We start from the raw sequence: 27,123 nt of genomic DNA on the forward strand, positions 1-27,123 counted from the left end.
TTTTCTCTAATAGCCACCTCACAACTAACCCCAAAGGTGTTAAGGATAAGGGGAAAAGCCGAAGTAAGTTAACTGAGTTCTCAGGCACATAGTTAACCACCTACACGCTTCCCCCCGCCCATCCACCGTTAATTAGCTTACCCCGGACGGTCCAATCCTCCCAGCCACAACTGCTGTCAACGGCTTAGGACCCGCCCCCCATGCACACTGGACCAATGGCTGAGCCCGGGGCGAATCCCTTGAGAGGGGGCGGGAGCGGGTTCCGGGCGGTAGGCGGGGCCTCACTGAGGACCCCGGGCTGGGCGCCGCCGCCGGCTCGTTTACCCTTTCCCACAGCCGCCTCCTTTCAACCTTGTTCCCCTCGTCGGCGCGGCCTCTGGTGCAGCGGCGGCGGCGGCTCCCGTTCCTACAGCAGTTCTCTTCCCTCCTTCCCTCCCCGCCAGATCCCCGAGTTCGCCCACCATGGCTTTACTCACTGCGGCCGCCCGGCTCTTCGGAGCTAAGGTGAGCAATTAGGAGAGAGCGCGCCGTCCCAGGGTGGGGCTGAGGCGACTGCAGGCCCTCTAGCGCCGGGGTCTCCCTCCCCTGCCCAGGCGCACCCCAGCGCATCTTAAAGGGGCCCTGCGCTTGGCTGGCCGCCAGCCCTGCGTGGCTCTCACAGGGTCATGTGCTTCGCTGGCCTCCCGGTCCCTGGGGGTGAGTTGAGCTCTGCACGCCCCGGCCTGCGGTCTTGGGCCGGTGGGGAGGCCGGACCCAGCTGTCACCCTGCCTGTCTGGGGTGGAAGAGGCGGGGATGCTTGGCCTTGGAAAAAGAAGGAGTGGAGAACATAGGTGTTGTGTTCCATTGGAGTTAGGGAAAGAGCCTGTTTGGAGGAAGGGGCGGGGTAAGAGAAATGGCAGGGGTGAGCAGGTGTGTTCACTTACCGCTGGGCCAGAGCTGGAGCCTTGGCTAATTTAGGCTTCTGCTTTGTAGAGAGGGCCTTGTCAGTTTCTGAACTGCCTGCTTCCGTTTCTCCAACCCAGTTATTTAAGCCTTTAGTGACCAAACATAGCAGTTCCTGCTAGAGGAATGCGACTCGGGTCCTCTTTGTCCTTGGGACTGTTGCACTTAACTCTTTATATAGGAGGAGCTTGGGTGGGGTGGAGCGCTTGTGTGAAATCGTCTGCATAATTATCACATATGATTGGAGAAAAAAAATAAAGGTTTTCCCCCAAAACTGCAGGCTGATAAGTGAAGATATTGGGCAAGAAATAGTAATTCCAAGGTTACATGACCGGTCCTACTACTTGCTCACTCAGGTTTTGCTGTTGCTCTTAAGTCTGCTCTACCCAGGAGAGATTCCTCTTATTCTTTGGGACCCCTTACTTGACTTTTGTTGCCGTTGGAATCATAGGAATATTGTTACAGGTAATGGTGCTTTCAATTTCATATTGCCAAAATTACTTTTGTCTCTGGGCAATTTGGCTCTTTAAACAGAGAAACTGGTGTGCTGAGGGAGTCCCAGCCTTCTAATCCAAGCAGGGACAGTCCCACAAGTGACCTTGACTCCTGCAAAGAATTTATACTTTCTCTTCTGCAGACAGATTAAAGTTGCCAGCACCTGAGGGGAGGAAGGGAACCCTTAGAATTGTTTTGGCTTACTGTGTTGTCTTGCATGGTTGGTGATAAGGTGAAGCATGTAGGATTTACAGGTTCTTCCAGGTACTCAGCAGCAAGGTGGAGGCTGATCATTTGGGGAGGTACTTGTCTTACCTGACGGTAGTTTCTTCCGCTGCCAGGTAACAGGGTAAGGAAGACTCTTGGGAAATGAAGCAAGTTCTAGATAGTGTTTTGGCAGAATAGGGGACACTATAATTAGCTCATTCCAGAGCTGCTAACCCAGACCAGATAATCTAACCCTGCAGTTTGAAAAAGCCTTTAGAATTTACATTCGAATTTATTTTGCCTCTTAAACCTCTGAGGAAACTCAGAAAGCTTTTGGGTTGACAGGGTTACCTAACTGTAGTGATCATTACTGTTTTGTTTACTTTCCTGTTAGAGATGGACCTGAGGATCCCCAAAACCTGTATATTGGAAGCTATTAGAAGGCTTTCGACCCTTAAAACTAACAAAGCCCAACAGATTGAGGAGTAGAAACTTTCTGAGATCTAAGCAGTTACAGCTAGGATACCAAGAAGCCTTTCAGTTTGTCAGCATTGCTAGCACCTGCCTGAGCTTTCCAGATTAGCCTGCAGTTTAATGGTACTCAGTTTTACTTTTGCTCTTAAGGTAGGCTTTAGAAGGCAAAAATAGTCTTCTAGCCTGCTACTGTGATTCTCAAGGTCAGGTGTAGCTCACTTTTCTGAGAAATTTTTTTAACCTTGCTAAGAGATACAAATACTAGTCATTGTTCTGTTATTTCACCCTACCCACTGTCAGGTAATTTAATGAACACCTGAGTTGGAGAGACCACCTCATTCAGAGCCTTGAGATTATTTTGACTTCTTGTTTACCTGAATGAATTTCTACTAAGCAATGGCTTTAGTATTAGCTGTAGGTGCTTTAGCTTTGTGCTGTAACTACTGTCTTTTCATAGGTGATCTGGGTTGGGAATTAGAGTGGGGCCACCAATTAACTTTTGGATTCATGCCAAAGTGACTTAACCAGCCCTAGTTGCTTCTTGTATCATTGAGAATTGCTCTTCCAAGCTAGGATGTTTGATAACTTTGCGTAAATCAATCCGGAAGTGTTTCTAGATTATTTCTAGACTTTCTCAAGACTCTTAATACCCATGATTCCTCTACAGCAGATGTACACCACTGCACATCTCTTCTATAAATCCTAGTCTGAAATTGGGTTCTACAAAACTGAGTCAGTTTTGTCCTGTGAAATGTTAGGCTTAAAGCCCCAGACTTTTAAGGGCAAGGACTCAAATCTCTTTGCCTTCATTTTGATTATCAGCCTACCCAAAGTAATGGCAATTCCTTGATGCTTACTAGATGGGCCAAAGATGAAAAATGGAGAATAAATCCTCATCATGTGCTAATGGTGGTATGATTGCATTTGTTCTTCCTAGTGGTCTTTAGATTGGTAGCAGGTGAATGCATGGGTGTGGGGAGGCATTGAGGGGAGCCCTGGTGAGGTGGTTAATCAGAGAAGGGAAGGCTGGCATTCCTAGTTCTTAGAGTCCAAGTGGGCAGAAGGCAGGAAACCAGACTTGGTGGATCTCCCTAAAGCCACAGAGTAATTCCTTCTGCCCTCTTTTCAGTGCCCTATGTGATAGAGCTGAATAGGATTTGAGTGAAATTAAAAACAGTAGTGAGGGGCTTCCCTGGTGGCGCAGTGGTTGAGAGTCCGCCTGCCGATGCAGGGGACACGGGTTCGTGCCCCGGTCCGGGAAGATCCCACATGCCGCGGAGCGGCTGGGCCCGTGAGCCGTGGCCGCTGGGCCCGCGCGTAAAAAAAAAAAAAAAAAAAAAAAAAACAGTAGTGAGGCAGCTTTAGCAATGGCTCTTAGGATCTGACTGTCTTTCAGTTCTCCCTCAACTTGCCTAAATTCTTATATTTCTTTTAACATGTTATCATTTTTTAAAATTAATTTTATTTATATATTTTTGGCTGCATTGGGTCTTCATTGCTGCGTGCGGGCTTTCTCTAGTTGCGGCAGGAGGGGGCTACTCTTTGTTGTGGTGCGCGGGCTTCTCATTGCAGCAGCTTCTCTTGTTGCAGAGCATGGCCTCTAGGTATGCGGGCTTCAGTAGTTGCAGCACGCGGGCTCAGCTGTGGCACACGGGCTTAGTTGCTCCACGGCATGTGGGATCTTCCTGGACCAGGGCTCGAACCTGTGTCCCCTGCATTGGCAGGCAGCTTCTTAACCACTGCGACCCAGGGAAGTCCTTAACATGTTATCATTTAAAAAGCTCTGTAAGTAAGTTCACAGTGGGCGTCATCACCTGAGGTGCTTCTTCACGTTGCACATTCATGAATCCTACCTTCAGATTCTGATTCAGCAAAGGTGAGATGGATCTGGAAACTTGTATTTTTTCAGGTGTCTCAGTTGACTGCTTGGTGATCCACTCCTGTTGGACCAGTAAAGCCACCAACTGTGTCTAATGTATATATGAAGCTTTGAGTGTTTTGGCTTTTTTTTTTTAAGTGATTATTTTTAAATGACTTCAGAAGTAACTATTCTAAGAAATAGTCTGATTTAGACTATTTCTCTGGGTTTGTCTTCCTAGGCCTTTTTTTCAAATGCCTTAGGAAAAGTTTCTTGTAAATCCCTGAAACAAAGCATTGTAAGAACTAGTAGAAGTGAGGGAACAGTTTCTAGTTCCTGAAAAAGTAGTACAGTGACAGATCCTATATACTTTATTCAGTAGTGTACGCTTAGTGTGCACATAATAAGTAGATGTTCAGCAACTATTTGTTAAAGAACAGTAAGAATTTCTCTGAAAGGAAAATTAGGACGATTCTTTTCTGAGTCTGAATTGGTGTCCTTTCCTGTCTTCTTCACTGACTAATCAGTGAACCTTTAGCGAAGGGTCTGTTAGACAATGAGAGTTCGGCAGAATTATTAAGGAAACTCTTGTGAGTATGAAGGGCATCACAGTATGAAATCTGAAGATTGCTCAGGCTATTAAGTGACCTGACCAAGCAGTGCAGGCCGACTTCCAATATCACCATTGTGAAACACAGATGTTAAATGGCTTTAGTTCTCTGACCTGGTTCTGGGGAGAGAGGAGCCTTTGTCCTATGTGTATTCTTTTTCACTTAATGCAAGTTGTTTCTTCTGCATTGGAAGCCTTTACAGCACAAGATTTTTCCTAGTTATTAGTGAATTATATTTGCTTCATCAAGTAAGCCAGTTCTGCTGGCTTGGCGAGCTCTGATCTTTTGCTGATGAAGGACAAGGCTCTAATAAAATCAGGAGCATCTCTCACAAGTTGTTTTTAAATTAATTTTTAAATTGAGGTATAGTTAATTTACAATATTATATTAGTTTCAGGTATACGACATAGTGATTCAACATTTTTTAGATTATACTCCATTTATAGCTATTATAATGTATTGGCTATATTCTCTGTGCTGTACAATATATCCTGTAGCCTATTAATTTTATACACAGTAGTTTGTAATCTCACAAGTTTGTTGTTGGAGCTCCTGGATATGTAGCAGGATATGTTCTGAATGTGCCTAGGATAGGGAATCAAAGGAAATTTGGCTTTTCCCATGGAGAGTAAGGGTCCGAGATGTGGATCGATGATGATAATAGGCTAGGAGGAATAAGAGAGAAATAACCACATTATTGGTAAGTGCTTATCCACATGGTATTCTACTGTTCCCAGAATTTGGGGGAGAAGGGAGTAGGTGGTTTTTTGTTTTTGTTTTTTGTTTTTTGGTTTTTTTTGGCTGCGCTGGGTCTTTCTTGCAGCGCTTGGGCTGCTCTACGGGCTCCACAGTGCGTGGGCTCAGTAGTTGCGGTGCGCAGGCTTCTCTCTAATTTGGCTCTCTAGTTGGGGTGCGTGGGCTCCAGGGCGCACAGGCTCAGTAGTTGCAGCACACGGGTTTAGTTGCCCTGTGGCATGTGGGATCTTAGTTTCCCAACCAGGGATTGAACCCGCGTCCCCTGCATTGGAAGGCAGATTCTTAACCACTGGACCACCAGGGAAGTCCCGAGAAGGGAGTAGTTTTAATTGATTTTTGTTAAGTGATTTCGCCAATACCCGATTCCAGAAATACCCTAAGTATTATAAGCAAGTCTTTGGCAGAATTTCCTGCATGTATTATTTGTCCTTTTCCTCCCTTGGCCCTTTAAGATAGAGGTTCCTTTAATTATATTTTTCCATCCTAGCATAGCACATTTGAGAGCTACAGCCCATTTCTATCCATAATAACCAGCTCACTACAAGAGTTATTGCAAGGGGTGGCAGCATATGAGGTTTGAAAATGCTTTTAGTGATTGCGATACCCGCCATCCTGTAGAGAATCCTGGCTGTCAGACATTGCGAGCCAGGCCCTTATCTTTGGAAGTAGCTCTCTCCATCTCTCCCCATGAAGGAGCTGACCTATTGAGTGAGGTGACTGCCTGATTCACCTGACAGGTGCTGTTCCAGTAGGATGACTTTACACGTGGCATGCAACCCGAAGCCAAAAGCTCCGTTGCCACACCTCCAGAACTGGGGGAGGAGCTGGGAGGTGAAAGTTCAGGGATGACTCAGAGATTTGTAATCTGCCTGTTGCATCTGTGAGTATAGCCTGGATGCACTATACAAAGCCATTTAGCAGCTTTCCTTGGCAGCCAGGAGTAGATGAAATGAGGTATGTAGCCTAGCGTATGATAGTCCTCTAACATCTCCTGTCTAGATTTGCTTGCTGGTGGGGATTATGGTTAGTTAAATTTGTTTCCTCTCCTTGAGACTCTTCTCTTGGTCAAGAGGCCCTTAGGAAATTGGGGCTTTATTTCCTGTTCTACAGCTAGAGGGAATTATCCATTCACCCCTTCCTCAGGCTTGACTGCCTCTTTCCTGGGATCCAACTCCACGAGAGAGTTGCGACACGAATTGGTAGGTAATAGGCCAACACATTTCTAAGAAACAAATATTTATTGATCTCAGCTATACAGAAGGCACTGTTCTAGATGCCTTCATGCAAATGATTTCATATAGTCTACTTGGCTACCCTGCAGTTGGCTTTGTTGTTACCAGTTTAGAGGTGTGAAAATTGAAACTAGAAGTTAGGTCATACAGCCGTGGTAGCACAGCAGGATAGTGGCAGAACCTGAATTTAGGACTTGACCCTTGATAACACCATATCCCAGGCTCTTTATATTCTACCCTTCTGCTTCCTTGCTTAATGCTTTAAACCATGGATGTTTCTTAAACTTTATTGTTCATAGGAATCACTTAGTGAGTTTTGTTAAACTGGAGATTTGGATTCAGTAGGTCTGAGGTGAGGCCCAAGATTCTGCATGTCTGACAAGCTCCAAGTAATGCTTATATTGCAGGCTAGGCATTCGTATTTTAAATAGCAAGGCTTTTGAGTACCTTTACATATATGTCCTTGTTGGAGCCTTAGAATCACACTTTGAGCTAAGTAGCTTGAGTGTTATCCTAAATGTGGAGAGGGAAAGGGAAACAGTAGTTAGTTGTTTGCTTTGGATGTCTCAGTTATTTAGTAATAGAGCTGGGACTAGAACCCAAATTTCCTTTCCTAATTCCAAGGCATGTGCTTTGTGCTCTGTCTTCTACATCATTAGATAAAGTTGTCCTAACTTGAATTTTTCCTATTCTGGCCTTTTGGGCAGTCATATCAATGAATTGCTGCTTTTAAAATCCTTCATATTTCTTTAGTTTTTTCCCTAGGCTGCAGGGTGAGCTAAAATATGACTAAATTTGACATTGAAGGGTGCTAGAAAGTGGCCATACTATTTAATTTTCTACATTTATTATATAACAAATACAGAGCACTTGCTGTGTGTCAGGCATGGTTTTAAGTAAATATTGACCTAATTAATTCTCATAGCAATGCTTTGAGGTAGGTACTATTATTGTTCCCATTTTACAAATATTTTCTCAGGTCCTTTCTCTCTCTCTCTCCCTCCCCTTCTGGGACCCATATAATGCGAATGTTGGTGAGTTTAATGTTGTCCCAGAGGGTCTCTGAGACTGTCCTCATTTCTTTTCATTCTTTTTTCTTTATTCTGTTCTGCGGCAGTGATTTCCACCATTTTGTCTTCCAGCTTGCTTATCCGTTCTTCTATCTCACTTATTCTGCTACTGATTCCTTCTAGTGCATTTTTTATTTCAGTTATTGTATTGTTTATCTCTTTTTGTTCTTTAGTTCTTCTAGGTCTTTGTTAAACATTTCTTGTATCTTCTTGATCTGTGCCTCTATTCTTTTTCCAAGATCTTCTATCATCTTTTTTTTTTTTAACATCTTTATTGGAGTCTAACTGTTTTACAATAGTGTGTTAGTTTCTCCTTTACAACAAAGTGAATCAGTTATACATATACATATGTTCCCATATCTCTTCCCTCTTGCGTCTCCCTCCCTGATCATCTTTACTATCATTACTCTGAATTCTTTTTGGGTATATTGTTCTCATTTTACAGAGAAATTGAAGCACAGAAAGATTAAATGACTTGGCTAGGGTCACACAGCCAGAAGTATAGTAGGAACAGAATATACTAGCTTTATCCTATAGCTACATAGCCACGCTCTCCACAAACTAGCATTGCTTTGCAAATTGGAGATCTGGCTAAGAACTGTTGCTGATGGAGGTTAGGGACAGTTGAGATCAGCTCTCCTTAAGTTACTTTTGAGGTGCCTCATTAAATGTCAAAGACACTCTCTACAAAGGAAATTAAGACTTTGCTGGTGGTGGAAGTGGGGTGATAGTTTAGTTGCAGGTTCCTCTTCCCTAACCATTCCTTTAAAGTAGCATTCATATAAACAGATCTGAAAATTGACTATAACTAAGCAGCAGTCATGACCTATCTGATGCCTTTAAATGATGTTTCATTCTTACAGCCTTGTTAGGTGACCTTCCACCCTTTTCTTTCTGATTTCTTTTTTTCTCTTTTTACCTTAAGTGAAGTAAAAGGAGAAGGAAGCTCATTGATTCTAGTAGTTCTCTCTCGCAAGGGGAAAAAACTGTTTTTGTCTGGCTCTCATTCTGTCTGCTGAGCTTAGATAGATTTTTTTCTTTTGCCTAAGATTTAACTTTAAACTATTCTTCTTATAATCCTTCCTCTTGCCAATGAAGTAGCCAGCCATTACAGAAACTTCAGCGTGGTTTAGAAGTGGAAAAATTATCATTATGGAGAGATTTCAACTTCTTTTTCTCTATGATGGTATGTTTCCCTATAGTCTCTTTAAAAACAAAACAGAACCACAACAACCAACTACCCACAATTAAAAGGTCTGTTGGGGCCTTCCCTGGTGGCGCACTGGTTGCGAGTCCGCCTGCCGATGCGGGGGACACGGGTTCGTGCCCCGGTCTGGGAGGATCCCACATGCCGCGGAGCAGATAAGCCCGTGAGCCATGGCCGCTGGGCCTGTGCGTCCGGAGCCTGTGCTCCTCAACGGGAGAGGCCACGGCGGTGAGAGGCCTGCGTACCGCAAAAAAAAAACAAAAAAGGTCTGTTGAGTGCTGATGTGGTCTCTGGGAGATGGGGCCTCTATTATAGGGAATCTGTGGGACCATGGAGCATGGAACAGCTTGAACATGGTTAGCACTGTAGAACAATAGTTTGAACTTATTCACAGGTTTTTCCCTTGTTCACTTTTTGGTGACTAGTAAGAAAAAGCAAAGTTCTTTCTTTTTTTTTTTAAATTAATTTATTTATTTGGCTGCCTCAGATCTTCGTTGCAGCACGTAGGATCTCCGTTGAGGCATGTGGGATCTTTAGTTGTGGCATGCAGACTCTTTAGTTGCAGCATATGGGATCTAGTTCCCTGACCAGGGATTGAACCCAGGCCCCCTGCATTGGGAGCACGGAGTCTTAGCCACTGGACCACCAGGGAAGTCCCCAGGAACGTTATTTCTTGAGTGCTGCATCTGGCTCCCATGCGCCCTGTTTAAGATGAACAGGCTAAAGGGCCGTTTGTGCTGCGTGCTTTCAGCCCAAATGGTCCTCAGTGAGGTAGAGGAGATTCTTTTTTTTTTTTTTTTTTTTGTTTTTTTTTTAGAGGAGATTCTTTAGGAAGTTAATGAAAGGAGTTGCGGGCAGCCCTGGTTAACAAGTTGAGGTGTTCCCCCTTTGGTTTAGGGCCATATTAGCTTGTTTTCTGCTCTCTGAATTTAGCTTTGGGTTGATTCTTTTTAAAATAACATTTTCTGAAGGGTCTCTTCCCTTTTCATTTCTCCCTCCTGCCCCAACAGAAAGAGGGGTACTAACTTCTAAAAAGCCTCAGGCCCTACTAATTCTCACCTTAGGCGTGTAGTGATTTGGAATTTATACAGTAGCACTAGTTCAAATGATTTTCAGCACGACCAGACAGCAATGCAATACAGTCGGCTCTTTGTGGGTTCTGCATCCGCGGGTTCTGTATCCACAGGTTCTGCGTCTGTGGGTACAACCAACTGTGGATCAAAAATATTTTTTTAAAAAAATTCCAGAGAGGTTTCCCTGGTGGTGCAGTGGTTAAGAATCCACCTGCCAATGCAGGGGACACGGGTTTGAGCCCTGGTCCGGGAAGATCCCACATGCCGTGGAGCAACTAAGCCCATGCACCACAGCTACTGAGTCTGCGCTCTAGAGCCCACGAGCCACACCTGCTGCGCCCACGTGCCACAACTACTGAAGCCCACATTCCTAGAGCCCATGCTCCGCAACAAGAGAAGCCACTGCAATGAGAAGCCCGCTCACCGCAACGAAGAGTAGCCCCTGCTCACCACAACTAGGGAAAGCCTGCGCGCAGCAACAAAGACCCGATGCAGTCAAAAATAAATTAATTAATTAATTAAAAATTCCAGAAAGTTCCAAAAAGTAAAACTTGAATTTGCCACGTGCTGACAACGATTTGCATAACATTTACTTTGTATTTACAACTATATAGCATTTATAGTGCATTAGGTATTGTAAGTAATTTAGAGGTGATTTAAAGTATATAGAAGGGGGGCTTCCCTGGTGGCTCAGTGGTTAAGAATCCGCCTGCCAATTTAGGGGACATGGGTTCAAGCCCTGGTCTGGGAAGATCGCACATGCCGCGGAGCAACGAAGCCCGTGCGCCACAACTACTGAGCTTGTACTCTAGACCCCACGTGCCTAGAGCCCGTGCTCCACAACACGAGAAGCCACCGCAATGAGAAGCCCATGCACAGCAACGAAGAGTAGCCCCTGCTTGCTGCAACTAGAGAAAGCACGCACACGGCAAGGAAGACCCAACAGCCAAAAATAAAAAAATTTTAAAATAAATTTTTTAAAAAAGAAAAAAAAAAGTATATGGAAGGGGACTTCCCTGGTGGTACAGTGGTTAAGAATCTGCCTGCCACAAGAATATACCATGGAGAAAAGACAGCCTCTTCAATAAGTGGTGCTGGGAAAACTGGATAGCTACATGTAAAAGAATGAAATTAGAACACTCCCTAACACCATACACAAAAAAAAACTCAAAATGGATTAAAGACCTAAATGTAAGGCCAGACACTATCAGACTCTTAGAGGAAAACATAGGCAGAACGCTCTATGACGTAAATCACAGCAAGATCCTTTTTGACCCACCTCCTAGAGAAATGGAAATAAAAACAAAAATAAACAAATGGGACCTAATGAAACTTAAAAGCTTTTCCTTTGCTGTGCAAAAGCTTTTATTATTAATTATTAGAGAAATGCAAATCAAAACTACAATGAGGTATCACCTCACACCAGTCAAGAATGGTCATCATCAAAAAAATCTACAAACAATAAATGAACCCTCTTGCATTGTTGGTGGGAATGTAAATTGATACAGCCACTATGGAGAACAGTATGGAGGTTTCTTAAAAAACTAAAAATGGAACTACCATACGACCCAGCAATCCCACTACTGGGCATAACATATACCCTGAGAAAACCATAATTCAAAAAGAGTCATGTACTACAAGGTTCATTGCAGCTCCATTTACAATAGCCAGGACATGGGAGGAACCTGGTTCATTGCAGCTCCATTTACAATAGCCAGGACATGGGAGCAACCTAAGTGTCCCTCGACAGATAAATGGATGAAAGAAGATGAGGCACATATATGCAATGGAATATTACTCGGCCATAAAAAGAAATGAAATTGAGTTATTTGTAGTGAGGTGGAAGGACCTAGAGTCTGTCATACAGAGTGGGGTAAGTCAGAAAGAGAAAAACAAATCCTGTATGCTAACACATATATATGGAACGAAAAAAAAAAGGTTCTGAAGAACCTAGGGGCAGGACAGGAATAAAGACACAGATGTAGAGAATGGACTTGAGGACACGGGGAGGGGGAGGGGTAAGCTGGGACAAAGTGAGAGAGTGGCATGGACATATATACACTACCAAATGGAAAGTAGATAGCTAGTGGGAAGCAGCCGCATAGCACAGGGAGATCAGCTCGGTGCTTTGGGAGGGAGACGCAAGAGGGAGGAGATATGGGGATGTATGTATATGTATAGCTGATTCACTTTGTTATACAGCAGAAACTAATGCTAACACGCCATTGTAAAGCAATTATACTCCAATAAAGATGTTTAAAAAAAAAAAAAAAAAAAGAATCTGCCTGCCAGTGCGGGAGACACGGGTTCGAGCCCCGGTCCGGGAGGATCCCACATGCTGCGGAGCAACTAAGCCCGTGCGCCACAACTGCTGAGCCTGCGTGCCACAACTACTGAAGCCCATGCGCCTAGAGCCCTGCTCTGCAACAAGAGAAGCCATCGCAGTTAGAAGCCTGTGCACCGCAACAAAGAGTAGCCCCCACTCACCCGCCACTAGAGAAAGCCCGTGCACAGCAACGAAGTATACAGAAGGATGTGCTTATTAGGTTATATGCAAATACTACAACATTTTATATAAGGAACTTGAGCTTCCTCGGATTTTGGTTATCTTTTGGGGGTAGGGGGTCCTGGAACCGATCCCCCCTTGAATACTGAGGGATGACAGTAGTTACTAGAAAAGGTGTCTCTGACCTTTTGGTGAAAGGAGGAGAGGTGTAGACAGTTTCTCCACAGTTTGTGTGTGTGTGTAATCTTTAGTTTGCACGGTGCTTCCATATCCATTGTAATTTAATCATCACAAGGCAACCCTATGAGATGTGTGGTAGGTATCAGCACTATTTTATAGATGAGGACACTGGGGCTTATTTTGACAATCTCATTTTATCTTCAAAATAATCTTGTGGGGACTTCCCTCGTGGTCCAGTGCCTAAGACTCTGGCTCTAATGCAGGGGGCACGGGTTCGATCCCTGGTCAGGGAACTAAGATCCCATGTGCCGCGCACAGCCGAAAAATAAAGAAAGAGAGAAAAAAAATCTTGTGAAGAAAAGTCAACCTCCTTGCCTCAGTCCTTACAACTTGGTAGTAGTATGACTGGTTGTCTTTTTCTTTTTTTTTAAACACTACAAGTTAGGTATTATTTTTATTTTTGTTTATTTATTTGGCTGTGCTGGGTCTTCATTACAGTGTGCAGGCTTGTCTAGTTGTGGTACATGGGCTCAGTAGTTGTGGTGTGCAGGCTCTCTAGTTGTGGCCTGCAGTCTTAGTTGCCCTGCAGCATGTGGGATCTTAGTTCCCCAACCAGGGATTGAACCCGTGTCCCCTGCATTGGAAGGTGGATTCTGGACCACCAGGGAAGTCCCTGGTTGTCTTTTTCAAAGGCAGTGTTGAACTTTCTGTTGCAACTCAGCAATCTTCATAGAAAATTGTTTTTCTTGGGGGGAAAAATCTATCTCTAAACATAGCCTAGCTACACTATGTTTACAATTGCCAAGATATGGAAGCAACCTAAGTGTCCATCAAGAGATGAATGAATAAAGAAGCTCTGTTGTATATATACAATGGAATACTACTCAGCCATAAAAAAGTGAAAATTTGCCATTTGCAGCAACATGGATGGACTTGGAGTATGTTATGTGAGTGAAGTAAGTCAGAGAAAGACAGATACTGATCGCTTATATGTGGACTCTAAAAAAGAAAACTAGTGACTATAACAAAAAAGAAAAAGACACTGATATAGAGAGTAAACTATAGTGGTACAGTGTGGAGAGGGGAAGGATGGGGTAGGGGGTTAAGAGATCCAAACTATGTATAAAATAAACTGTAAGGATATATTGTACAGCACAGGGAATATAGCCAGTATTGTATAATAACTAAATGGAATATAACCTTTAAAAATTGTGAATCAGGGGACTTCCTTGGTGGTCAGTGGTAAAGAATCCACCTCCAATGCAGGGGACAGGGGTTCAATCCTTGTTCAGGGAACTAAGATCCCACATGCCGTGGGGCAACTAAGCCCGCATGCCACAACTACTGAGCTCGCGCGCCTCAACTAGAGCCCACGTGCCTCAAACTACAGAGCCCACGCGCCCTGGAGCCTGCGTGCCACAACTAGAGAAGAGAAAACCCGCAGGCCACAGCTAGAGAGAAGCCCGCACACCACAATGAAGAGCTCTCACGCCACAGTGGAAGATCCTGGGTGCCGCATCTAAGACCCAGTGCAGCCAAAAATAAATAAATAATAAATCTTTAAAAAAAAATTGTGAATCACTATGTTGTATACCTGAAACTTATATAATACAGTACATCAACTATACCTCAATTAAAAAAAAAATTCCTTTGGTACAGGTGTGTAGGTGATAAACTCTCAGCTTTTGTTTACTTGAAATGTCTTTATTTCACCCCCTTTAAGATTTCTTCCTCACCTGGGTACACAACTCTAGCTTAGTAATTATTTTCTCTCAATATTTTAAAGATAATTTACCAGTTTTCTAGTTTCCATTGCTGTTGTTGAGCAGTCTGTTGGTTGTTACTTTGTACATATTCTGTTTGTGCTTTTTCCAGGAGCATATCAGGTAGTGTTGTAAAAGGCTGCTTCCACCTGTGGGCTCTCCTAGACTGGAGAGGTTGAAGTGTTGCCAAAAGACTAGGTGCTGAAGAAACCTTACCAGCTGGGTTAAGTAATTGATCAGTTTCCTCATTTGCTTTTCTCAGAGCTATTGTCGACTAGAGTGGGATGGACTGGGTACTTTAACAACTGCCTCTCTGATGTTTCTTCTGTGCCTAACAAAGCCCAGCCATAGACCCAGGTGATGGGAGAGTCTCTTCAGGGAATGCTAATGAAGCTGTTGCTTTCAGACTGGTAACTCTTTCCAGGTTGCTCAAGGCCTTTTATAGCTTTCCTATGTCAAACTGTCCTTAGAGGCTAAAATGAAGAGAGGTTGAGTCACTGTAACTCCTTTTTAATACATAGGAGGGAGGACAATTGCATAAGGTTTTGTGTTTTCTTTGCAGAATGCATCCTGTCTTGTTCTTGCTGCCCGGCATGCCAGTGTGTTTTCCACGGTAAGGTTTGGAAAAGAGGACTGAGAATCATTGAGGCAGCTTGACCCTGGGATGGGGAGGGGTGGTGGGCTACTACGCAGCCTCTCGTCATTATCCTGAGTATCTCCTGGAGGTTTCCAGTTGTTATTATTGTTACAACTATTATCACTACTACTACTTTAAGATAGCTACAGCACTGTGGACATGATAAGGACTGTGGGGTTTTGGGTGGGAAAAGTAGCTCTGTAATGTACTTCAGCAAAAGTACCGTTCTCTTCAGTGACTATCTGTTCCATACGAGGAAATGTTGGAGCTTATGGTATTGGTTAGAAATTAGACTGTTCTTAAGTTTATAATTTAATGGCAGTAAGTAATTCACATTATTGGGCAACCATCATCACTATTCATGGCCAAAACTTTTTCATCTTCCCGAATTGAAACTGTACCCGTTAAATAACTCCCCATTCCCTTCTTGCTCTGCCTAATTCTTTTACCCTCATCTGTATAGAGAAGTTGAGCAGACTTCCCTGGCAGGTAGAGAAAGCCAAATTCTAAAAAGCAGTCTTAACATACCTACTTTGCAGAAATCTAATCAATATTTTGATCATCACTTAGCCTCTTTCTTTTCTTTTTAGAATTTGAAAGACATATTGGCTGATCTGATACCTAAGGAGCAGGCCAGAATTAAGACCTTCAAGCAGCAACATGGCAAGACAGTGGTGGGCCAAATCACTGTGGACATGGTAAGGGTTGTAGCGTTTTGCCTGCAAAAAGTAGCTCTGTAATATGCTTCAACAGAAGTACCATCCTCTTCACTGATTGTTCAAAGCAGTCTGTCCCATATAAGGAAATGTTGAAGCTTATGGCGTTTGTTAGAAATTAGACTATTCTTTTCTATAAATTTAATAGTTGAGGCTGACCTAATTCATGTATGGGAGGGATAAATGAAGTTTTTATTCCTCTTCCCAACCCCTTAGCTTTTGGGCCCAAGGCTCTGTCTTTGAGTTGATGCTGTGCTGATCATCCAGTTAAACCACAGCTCTAGCAGGCCTTCTAGAACAGCTTTAGGATGGTTTCTTCTTCAGTCCTAAGAGTCTAAGCAGCTCAGATGATAATTTCACAACAGTGTTTAGCCATTGGTCTCAATCTCCTTTCCCTACAGTCAATCGCATTCTGTTTACTTTGGTTGGTGGGAATGAGGGGATAAGAGTGGGCAGGAGAAAAAAAAGTAAGAAAAGGGAGCAGAGGCAAAAATACTAACTAAAGGTAGTGATTTCTCAACTTAAAAAATTCATTTCCAGCGTTAGCAGTCTTCCTTGCAAAGTTCCATTCTATAGTAAGTTAACTCCTCAGAAATCTTCCCCCAAATGAAGTCTTGCAAGTTGGAGAAAAAATTTCCTCTCCCAGATCCCATGAAGCACTAACAAGCTCTAGCCTGAATTATTCAGACAACTGGTTACATCCTCTTCTTTTCTTTAGATGTATGGTGGAATGAGAGGCATGAAGGGATTGGTATATGAAACATCAGTTCTTGATCCTGATGAGGTAAGAGACCCTCGTATCAATCACTAATAATCACTGATTTTACTGACCATTGTGCACACCATGGATTAGACCAGTGGTCCCCAACCTTTTTTTGCACCAGGGACCAGTTTTGTGGAAGACAGTTTTTCTGTGGATGGGTCGGGGGTGATGGCTTCTGGATGATTCAAGCGCATTACATTTATTGTGCACTTTGTTTCTATTATTATTACATTGTAATATATAATGAAATAATTATTCAACTCACCATAATGCTGACAGGAGGCGGAGCTCAGGCAGTAGTGCCAGTGATGGGGAGTGGCTGTAAATACAGGTGAAGCGTCACTCGCTCACCTGCCGCTCACCTCCTGCTGTGCAGCCTGGTTCCTAACAGGTCACGGACCAGCACCAGCGTTCCAGGGACGTCTGGCTTAGACCACTAAGGGTGAGGAGAACAAAATAAAGCACCTACCTGTATATTTTGGAAGGTGAAAATAGGTATATATGGAATAACTGAAGAGCGAGTTTACCTTTTTAATATATCAACTAGTAAAACTAAAAGTACAAAGCAGGAGTAAGTTACCTAAAGATTTGCGCTTTAAAAGTTCTAACTTGTTGACAGGTCTGATGAAAGTGGGATCAGTCAATTATGTGACTTTGAAGCTAACAAACTTAAGAGTTGTAATCCTTACTCTTCTCCCTCAAGGGCATCCGTTTTCGAGGCTACAGTATCCCTGAATGCCAGAAACTGCTGCCCAAGGCTAAGGGTGGGGAAGAACCCCTGCCAGAGGGCTTATTTTGGCTGCTGGTAACTGGACAAATCCCAGCAGAGGAACAGGTAAGCAGAAGGACTCTAGCGCTTCTTATTCCCCTCCTTCTTTGCCTTTTTCTAATCTCAGACATTGAATACTGATCTGGTTATGGGTGGTCGTTTATAGAGGGGAAGGAATCAGAGCAGAGTTCTACTGTATAAGTGGACTGTATTGAATTCTCTTGGATTTTCTTTACTCAGAGGTCACTGTCTTTTTATTTAATTTTTTTATTTTTAATTTTGGCTGCACCACACAGCTTGCAAGATGTTATTTCCCCGGAATTGAACCTGGGCCCCCAGCAGTGAGAGTGCCGAGTCCTAACCACTAGACCGCCAGGGAATTCCCATTGTTTTTTTTATTTCTCTTCTTTTTCTTTTTTTCCTTGCCTAGTGTTTTGAGCAATGTCTCCGTTTCACAGGTATCTTGGCTCTCAGAAGAGTGGGCAAAGAGGGCAGCTCTGCCTTCCCATGTGGTCACCATGCTGGACAACTTTCCCACTAATCTACACCCGATGTCTCAGCTCAGTGCAGCCATTACAGCTCTCAACAGTGAAAGCAACTTTGCCCGAGCATATGCAGAGGGTATCAACCGAACCAAGTACTGGGAGGTAGGAAACTTTGCTGTGATGATTGATGTTTGATGGAGATTCAAAGGACTTGAGTGTGAAGGAAGAAAAGGGAATGTAGAATCCTTAGGAAAATTACTACCCTGAGTTATGCCAGAAACTCATTTAACAAAATTTTACTGTAGGCTTGCTTTTTATCCGTCTTTGGAATTACAAAGATAAATGAAGCATGCTTTCTATCACCAAGGTTATTGATTTAGTTAGGGTGATACACACATAAAAAAGAAACTGCGGGCTTCCCTGGTGGCACAGTGGTTGAGAATCCGCCTGCCAATTCAGGGGACATGGGTTCGAGCCCTGGTCCGGGAGGATCCCACATGCCACAGAGCAGCTGGGCTTGTGTGCCACAACTACTGAGTCGCGCACCACAGCTGCTGAGCCTGCATGTCACAGCTACCGAGGCCCATGTGCCTAGAGCCCCTGCTCCACAACGGGAGAGGCTGCTGCAGAGAAGCCCGCGCACCACAATGAAGAGCAGCCCCCGCTCGCCACAGCTAGAGAGAGCCCGCGCACAGCAGTGAAGACCCAGTGCAGCCAAAAATAAATATAAATAAAATAAATCAATTTATTTAAAAAAAAAAAAAAAAAAAAAAAAGAAAGAAACTACAATTCACAATTCAGTAATCTTGCTGGAATAGAGAGGTGTGTACACTGTGCTGTTGGAACATTGAAAAAGATGTGACTTAACTGCAGGGCCCCTGAGAAGGTTTTACAGAGTAGTCTCACTCTGGCCCCAAAGGGTCCCTTCTTCTCTTCAAATAAGGAGAACCATTGATTGATTGATTGCTGCGTTGGGTCTTTGTTGCTGTGCACAGGGTTTCTCTAGTTGCAGTAAGCAGGGGCTACTCTTTGTTTTGGTGCACAGGCTTCTCATTGTGGTGGCTTCTTGTTGTGGAGCACGGGCGCTAGGCGCTCAGGCTTCAGTAGTTGCGGCACGCAGGCGCAGTAGTTGTGGCACATGGGCTTAGTTGCTCCGCAGCATGTGGGATCTTCCCAGACCAGGGCTCAAATCTGTGTCCCCTGCATTGGCAGGTGGATTCTTAACCACTGCGCCACCAGGGAAGTCCCCAGATAAGGAGAACCTTGAGAATTTGGAAGAATGGCAGCTAAGGCAACTCTGGAGGCTAGGAGGACTAATGCCAGTCAGCCACAGTTTGGACTAACCCACTCAAGATACCTGTCAGGAGTGGAAGGGTGGTTAGTATCCTGGAAGTAGGATCCAAAAAGCAAATGAGCTTTATTCTCTGAAAATGAAATGTGATCTTAATAGTTTGAACTCTGTGGTTAGAGTATGAGAAGATTGTTGGGCCTTGTCCTAGCGCATAGGACAGAATTCCTTCCATCCTCTTTCCAATACCCCACATACTCACAAACACTGGGTAAAGTACAATTTATCTGGCTAGGTTTACAGAAAGACATCTCATTTTCTTTTGTTTCTTATTTAGAGACAGATAGTACAGGAACAGAAAAGTTCCTTTCTGCAAAGCAGATACACTAAAGGATTTTTGACCAGGAGAAGGTCCCCAAAGAGTTCACTATGAGGCAAGGCACAGAGTAGCATGGCCCACTGGTCTGATGAAATCTCCTTGGGGTTTTGGCAAATCCCACTTCATTGGATTGATCAATATTTATTCAGTGCCAACTGTGTATAGAGAATTGTGTTTGCTGTTGGGGGAAAGAGGGAAAGTTTGCAATTGATACTAGTCTGGTTGGCTTTGAGGAGGAAGGTATAGGAATGATGCAAACTAAACCTATTCACAAGCGTTTATAAAGTCACACATCAGCAGGTTCAGAAGGTTGTATAACCTGAATATGTTGCTTTTCATTTTCTTTTTAAAATACTGTTCAAGTAATTGTTATCTGTGTGGGTCACCATAACAGAAAAGGTTAAATCAAGGCCAACAGTTCTTCTGTTTGAAAACTTGTCTTTTAGAAATTGACCACTCAGAAGTGCCTGTTACTTCTTACAGTGCTCTTGTGTTGACTGTTGTAGAGTTCTTCATACTTTGCAATAAATACCTATAAGATATTTCCCAGGTATCCAAACATGCTGCATTGCTTCACACTGTCCTTTATTGAATCAGAAAAATGAATCTTGTTCTTCTTTGCTTGCTGTTGCCTCCATTTCAGTGTACAGCCATTGATTGGTTGTCCTGCCACCTCTTTGTGAGATATCATCTGAGGGTGGCTGTCTTGAGGTGAACATTGTATTTCAGGACTTTGCCAACCTGTTTCTAAGCAATACTGATGTATCTGTCAGCCTCAGGGTGTGCGTCTAATAAAGTTCACACTGAACAAAAATTAGCACCAGTAACTGCTTTAGTGGAGCTTGGTGCTTTTTTGCTGCCATATTCTATCTCTCTCAAAGATCAGACATGCTATTTCAGTTTAGTTCTCTGTCTTGGTTAATTTAACCATGCTACTTAGAATTACATGACAGCATTCAGCTGGTTATTTCTGTTTAAAAATTTATGTTAAGGAATATATGTGATCTAATTCTCTACTAGAATCATCAGTTCATGCTGTTGTTTTTTGTTTTTGTTTTGTTTTTTGCGGTACGCGGGCCTCTCACTGTTGTGGCCTCTCCCGTTGCAGAGCACAGGCTCCAGACGCGCAGGCTCAGCGGCCATGGCTCACGGGCCCAGCCACTCCGTGGCATGTGGGATCTTCCCGGACCGGGGCACGAACCCGTGTCCCCTGCATCAGCAGGCGGACTCTCAACCACTGCGCCACCAGGGAAGCCCCATGCTGTTTTTTACATGCACCTCAAGAGGATGATCTTCCTACAACTTTCCTTCCATAACAGTTTACATGACTTTAGATAAATAGTGTAATCTATTGAGGTGTAAAAGTTAGGTTTTTTACTAATTTACTAATTGACTTAACTTCACTCGTGACTAGGAGATGACTCTGATGCACCAGCTGTTTAATTATGAAGTAGCCTTAAGATATTGTTGAATTGGGTAAAATTTGCGAAGTAGCTGACAGATGAGGTTTTTCTAGTAAGGCATATGAACAGTAAATGTAGGTTTTGAAGCTGTTTAATCTGTAATAAAATCATCATCCCAACACCTAACAACTCTTGAAAACATGCCAAATATTAGCTTAAATGTTTTATATTCATTATCTGATTTAATCATCAGAACAACCCCATGAGGTAGATGTCACTGATGTCATTTTACTGAATGAGAAAGCTGAAGATTAGAGAAAATAAGTAGCTTGCCCAGGGTCATGCAGCTAGTAACTGGTAGAGACCAGATTGAGACTTGAGTTTGCTTCACTCTGGGGTCTCTTCACCATTAATATTGGCTCTCCTCTTTTTCTCTGTCTTCTTTATAATGACTGAGAGCTAACACAAAATTGTAAATCAACTATACTCCGATAAATTTTTTTTTTTTTAATGACTGATAGCTAAATACTTGGCCAGAATTTCTCTAGCACTAGAGATGCTGGCTCACAACGATGATTATGGTCAGTTTTGTTACCTTTATTCCAGGCAGTTGTGATGGTGGCGTGTTTTGTCTTTTTTTCTGAGGGTTTAAAGATGAAGAATGAGTTAGTACCAGTAGCTAAATAGCACCTCAGTCTTAGTTTATTAAAGAAGAAATAAGGAGGCGTTCTCTGTCAGTGTGTTTGTTTATTTAATCTCTTGACTGTACAGCTTTACCACTACAAAAAGCAGGGTAAAGATCCAACACTGTCATACCTGGTCTGATACTTGCTGCTTTATAAACTTCATCCTCAGTGGTAGAAGTTGAAACAATCCTCTTTTTGTAGTTTCTTTATGTTGTGGTCATTCATACTTTACAAATGATTTTGAAAGTTAGTACATGCTCCACAGATACCAGTTTGCCTAGCCCAGGATCTTGTTCTTGGCATTCTGCTAATGAATCCAGGTCCCTTAGAACTGCATATCCTTGATGCAGCCTTCTGGAAATAACCTACTTCCTTGGGGGATGTAAATCTGCAAGGAGGTATGGTTAATAGTATGATTATCATGTAAGTAATCTCCTGAGAACTTGCAAGTGTTAGCTAAGTACTTCTTGCTTCAAGGAGCTTTTTAATTTTGGCAGTATTCTCATTGAATCTTGGTGGTATTGACAAAATTCACTGAGAACTTGAGTAATAGATGACTTCACAGAGATTATCTCATTTAGGCTAGTTATTATAGATTTTGTTCTTTGTTCCAACAAAACTACCAAAACCTCATGACTTCTTACAGGAACATTTAGCCAGTTAGCTTGATAGGATAGCACTATGTAATGTCATTCAGCAAGTATTTTCTCCACACTTTCAATGTACTGTGACTGAAAGTAGAAATTTTTTTTGTTTTGTTTTGTGTTTTTTTTTTTTTTGGCCGCATCTCATGGCTTGCAGGATCATTCCCAACCAGGAATTGAACCCAGGCCCTGGCAGTGAAAGCACCAAGTCCTAACCACTGCCCCACCAGGGAATTCCTGAATCTTTTTGTTATTAAAAGAAAAAACTTGGGAATTCCATGGCGGTCCATTGGTTAGCACTCCATGTTTCCCTTCCACTGCAGGGGGCAAGAGTTCGATCCCTGGTCTGGGAACCAAGATCGCACAAGCCTCACAGCATGGCCAAAAAAAAAAAAAAACAACCCAAAAATCTACTGAAACCCTGTCACCCTCCCTAAAGGAACTTAAAATCCCTATGAGAAGATAAAATTGAGACATAAAAGTTGAGCACACTATTAACATCACAAAAAGACAACCAGATATTATATGTTTCTCTTAATAAATGAACACAGCACTATTTATCAAAAAGTCTTGCTAAAGAAATTGAACATGAATCTGCTCAAACTTCTAGCTCTATCAGTCTGTCGGAAATACAGTGGACAGAGGGCCATGTTAAATGACATCACAGGTATATAACTAGCAAAATCTAAACTGTGGGAAATTCTGCAGGACAAATGATCTGATTTTCCACAAATAAACTGCAAAGTAAAAAAAGGACAGCATAAGAGGGAACTTAATTAAAAAGACTTCAGAGACATGTCAGACAATTGCAGTGTGGGCTATTTTCAGTGAAACAGACAGATGAGGGGGAGCTTTATAATAAATGAATGAGGTGGGGGGGGACTTGAATACTGAGTAGATAGTTAATGATATTGAAGAATTGTTAAATTCTTTTCAGTAGGATAATGGTTTTGTGATTTTGATTATGAAGGACCTTTATCTTTTAGAGATACATGCTTAAATACATGTTATATATGATATCTGGGATTCACTCAAAATAATTTGGGAGGTGAGAGGTGAAAGTAAGGGTATAGATGAAACAAGCATGGCCATGAGTTAATAATTATTTAAGCTAGATGATGCTCATTAGCTGAGTGGGTAACCTTGTGCCCCAGTTTTTACAAATGAAGGCTATGTTACCTTACAGGACTATTGTAAGAAAAGAAAAAAATGAAAATAATATATCTAGCACAGTACCTGTTATATAGTAAGTGCTTAAAAAATGGAAGCCTTTGTTAATAACTAACAGTTGAATGCCACTGTTTGACCCTTGGCATATATGGTGAATTTTCCTTGAAAGATGGAACATAGAATTATTAAAACCTAGTGTCTTAGCACATTCTTTGAGTGCAAAGTCATGTAGTGGAAAAGATCATGGTTAAACATATAAGGGTTCAAAATCTGACTTTGGGGGCTTCCCTGGTGGCGCAGTGGTTGAGAGTCCGCCTGCCGATGCAGGGGACACGGGTTCGTGCCCTGGTCTGGGAAGATCCCACATGCCGCGGAGCGGCTGCGCCTGTGAGCCATGGCCGCCGAGCCTGCGCGTCGGGAGAGGCCGCAACAGTAAGAGGCCCGCATACCGCAAAAAAAAAAAAAAAAAAAAAAAATCTGACTTTGGCATTTAACTGAATGCTCTGAGCCTCAGTTCCCTTTTCTGTAAAATGGAGGTCATTATATACTTTGTAGAATGGGAAAAAATTGGGAATAATGTTTTATTATACATGAGATAGTTTGTATAAATCCCTTAATGCGGTGCCTGGGTCATAACAGTTATTCAGTTAAATGGTCATTGTTGTTATACTCCGTTTATAATCACCCAGCATAGAATCATCAATCCAAATAGCCCAGTCCATAGAGAACAAACACCATCCCTGCCTAATTCTTTCTTGTTGATAATTCCTCTTCTTTTTTTCTCCATTTTCCTCTTCTCCCCATCAGTTGATTTATGAAGACTGTATGGATCTGATTGCAAAGCTACCTTGTGTTGCAGCAAAGATCTACCGGAATCTCTATCGAGAGGGCAGCAGTATTGGGGCCATTGATTCTAAGCTGGACTGGTCCCACAATTTCACCAACATGTTAGGCTATACTGATGCTCAGTTCACGGAGCTCATGCGCTTGTACCTCACCATCCACAGGTGAGGGAGACCCAGCAACCATAGCCACCAGGTGCCTGGATTGGTGGTGAATATTAAGAAAAACTCCTTGGGACTTTCCTGGCAGTCCAGTGGTTAAGACTCTGTGCTTCCACTGCAGGGGGCGTGGGTTCCATCCCTGGTCGGGGAATTAAGATCCTGTATGCCATGCAGCACGCCAAAAGAAAAAAACGAACTCCTTACCAGGTGGTAGGCAGCAAGGAGATGGAAACACAGCATATGGGATGGTACAAGGCAAGAAAGGGGTCTGGTAAAGAAGGTCAGGAGGTCTAGAAAAATTACCATAACCACACTAAGAGTAAGATAGTGCTTCTGGCTAGGAAAAGGTACTAGCTGCTCACATTAGACAGGTCCTTTGGCTTTCCAGGAGCTCCCTCTTCTGGCCATTGCTGTTAAAGCTGCAGTGAGAGTCAGGGAGCTTGGCACGCAACGCAGGCCAGGCATCATCAAGCAGTAACCTCTCCAGCCCTGTGGATTAGTGAACAAAGGCTGATAATAAGATTGGGACATCTCTTACAAGAGCTTATGTATAAGTGACTAGCTATAGGCTGGTGTGAATCCATAGCTAGGCTAGTATGTGACAATAAGAGAACAGCAAGGGGCTTCCTTGGTGGCGCAGTGGTTGAGAGTCCCGCCTGCTGATGCAGGGGACACGGGTTCGTGCCCCGGTCCGGGAAGATCCCACATGCCGCGGAGCGGCTGGGCCCGTGAGCCATGGCCGCTGAGCCTGCGCGTCCAGATCCTGCACTCCGCAACGGGAGAGGCCACAACAGTGAGAGGCCCACGTACCACAAAAAAAAAAAAGAGAGAGAACAGCAAGGACTGTGTTTCAATAATCTGCCCCTTTTTTCTCCTTTCTCTTGGCCTTGATTCTCCTTTCTTACTTCCCCACAGTGACCATGAGGGTGGCAATGTAAGTGCCCATACCAGCCACTTGGTGGGCAGTGCCCTTTCAGACCCCTACTTGTCCTTCGCAGCAGCCATGAATGGGCTGGCAGGGCCCCTGCATGGACTGGCAAATCAGGTAAGACTGTTCTTTTTCTTCTCCTACTCCGTGTATTTCTTACTCCCATGTTTTGTTTCTGATCCTGGCGTTCTCTCCTGGCATATGCATTGACACTCTTTTATTCTCCAAACCTTACCCACAGGAAGTACTTGTTTGGCTGACACAACTACAGAAGGAAGTTGGCAAAGATGTGTCAGATGAGAAATTACGAGACTATATCTGGAACACACTCAACTCAGGACGGGTAAGCAGAGATGCTTAGCAACTAGGAAAGAAGCCAAGACTCAAGTTCTATAATTTGGAAGAATGAAGGAGAAAAGAATGAGATAACTCCCTAAATTAGAGGAGATTTTTTTTTCCATTTGTCTACCCTAAAGAATTCAGAAAAGACAAAAATTTCTACCTGAGAATACAACTGGTTTTCCCCCGCTATCCTTTGCAGGTTGTCCCAGGCTATGGCCATGCAGTACTAAGGAAGACTGATCCACGATATACCTGTCAACGAGAGTTTGCTCTAAAACACCTGCCTCAGGACCCCATGTTTAAGCTGGTTGCTCAGCTGTACAAGATTGTGCCCAGTGTCCTCCTAGAGCAGGGCAAGGCCAAGAATCCTTGGCCCAATGTAGATGCTCATAGTGGGGTACTGCTCCAGGTGAGTCCTCCTCTCCCTGCTTTCCTCTATACCAAACCTTACTGTTCTCTGCCATGCACAAAATCACCTCCCTAGTCAGAGCAAGGACTCTCACATCTCCTTCCTTATCCTTTTTGTTAAAGTTGCCTATGGTGGGGGAGGTGTGGGCTGGAGGAAAGGGGTGCTTTCCTTTCAGAATCCAGTTGCTATACTTTTCCCAGTCATTTCTATTTAAGGCTAACTGGGTTAAGGTTTTTAATCAATCTGGACTTGTACATGCCACTACCTGTGGGCCTTTAACAAAACTTTTTTCTCTTTTACCTTACAGTACTATGGCATGACGGAGATGAATTACTACACAGTCCTGTTTGGGGTATCACGGGCACTGGGTGTATTAGCACAGCTCATCTGGAGCCGAGCCCTAGGCTTCCCTCTAGAGAGGCCCAAGTCCATGAGCACAGACGGTCTGATGAAGTTTGTGGACTCTAAGTCAGGGTGAAACTGAAGACTGGGAGGAAACTAGCTACCAGAAAGTGAGGGATTTTAAAGAAAAAAAAAAAGTATACTTTTGTTTCAGGGGCCTTTTAAAGACTTAAGATTAAATTGTATCTGAGGCACTGATGATAAGTTTGAGGTTAAGATATTAATTAAGATTTTAAAAGATGAAAAGTAACCCCTTCTTCCCTAACCAGCTCCTTTCCCTGGCCTGGTATAAGTTTCCCATCAACTGTAGGATGACCAGGACTAATGCATGTGGTACGGGTTAGGTTTACCCGTGCCCCCACCCAGTCTCCAGAGTGAGAATCTGGTTCCTCTTTCCCTAGGTCAAAGCTGGTTGCAGAGAATCTGCAGTCACTTAAGCAGAGCTTTTGGTTCTACTCTGCCCACCCCTTAATAGGCCAGCAAACCAGGACCCTGCCCCTTCTGTTTCCATAGGAATCATGTTGGATTGTCACCTGTACCAAGCCCCATTAACCTCTCCCATGCACACAGACACTTCCTAGCAAGACCGATTGGTTATGCTTTGGCTTTTTTTGTTTGTTTTTAATGATACCAGGTGATCATAAAGGCCATGGTATTTGTTGTGACTGGCACCCAGTGTTTGATTTTTATTTCTCTTTTTTAAATTATCCCATTAAAATTAAG

The 27,123-nt window shown here is 43.3% G+C and overlaps 1 protein-coding gene across 1 annotated transcript; it reads left to right on the forward strand.

The window, feature by feature from the left end:
- Positions 1 to 243: 243 nt before the first annotated feature.
- Positions 244 to 26,522, forward strand: CS (citrate synthase). Its single transcript, XM_007129365.4, has 11 exons — positions 244 to 504; positions 14,938 to 14,988; positions 15,603 to 15,710; positions 16,447 to 16,512; positions 17,195 to 17,326; positions 17,719 to 17,907; positions 24,123 to 24,322; positions 25,235 to 25,364; positions 25,489 to 25,590; positions 25,789 to 25,998; positions 26,306 to 26,522. The coding sequence occupies exons 1-11, from the start codon at positions 463 to 465 to the stop codon at positions 26,474 to 26,476; spliced, it is 1,401 nt and encodes a 466-aa protein (XP_007129427.1). The 5' UTR covers positions 244 to 462; the 3' UTR covers positions 26,477 to 26,522.
- The last annotated feature ends 601 nt before the right edge of the window (positions 26,523 to 27,123 follow it).

This window comes from Physeter macrocephalus, unplaced genomic scaffold, assembly GCF_002837175.3.
Source record: "Physeter macrocephalus isolate SW-GA unplaced genomic scaffold, ASM283717v5 random_6, whole genome shotgun sequence".
NCBI lineage: Eukaryota > Metazoa > Chordata > Mammalia > Artiodactyla > Physeteridae > Physeter > Physeter macrocephalus.

Excerpts from the sequence above, each read along its gene's own strand:
- CS (XM_007129365.4), top strand. The coding sequence starts at position 463 with ATGGCTTTACTCACTGCGGCCGCCCGGCTCTTCGGAGCTAAG. Across the intron at positions 14,989-15,602 it reads ATGCCAGTGTGTTTTCCACG|AATTTGAAAGACATATTGGC; the intron begins GTAAGGTTTGGA and ends TTTTCTTTTTAG. Across the intron at positions 24,323-25,234 it reads TTGTACCTCACCATCCACAG|TGACCATGAGGGTGGCAATG; the intron begins GTGAGGGAGACC and ends ACTTCCCCACAG.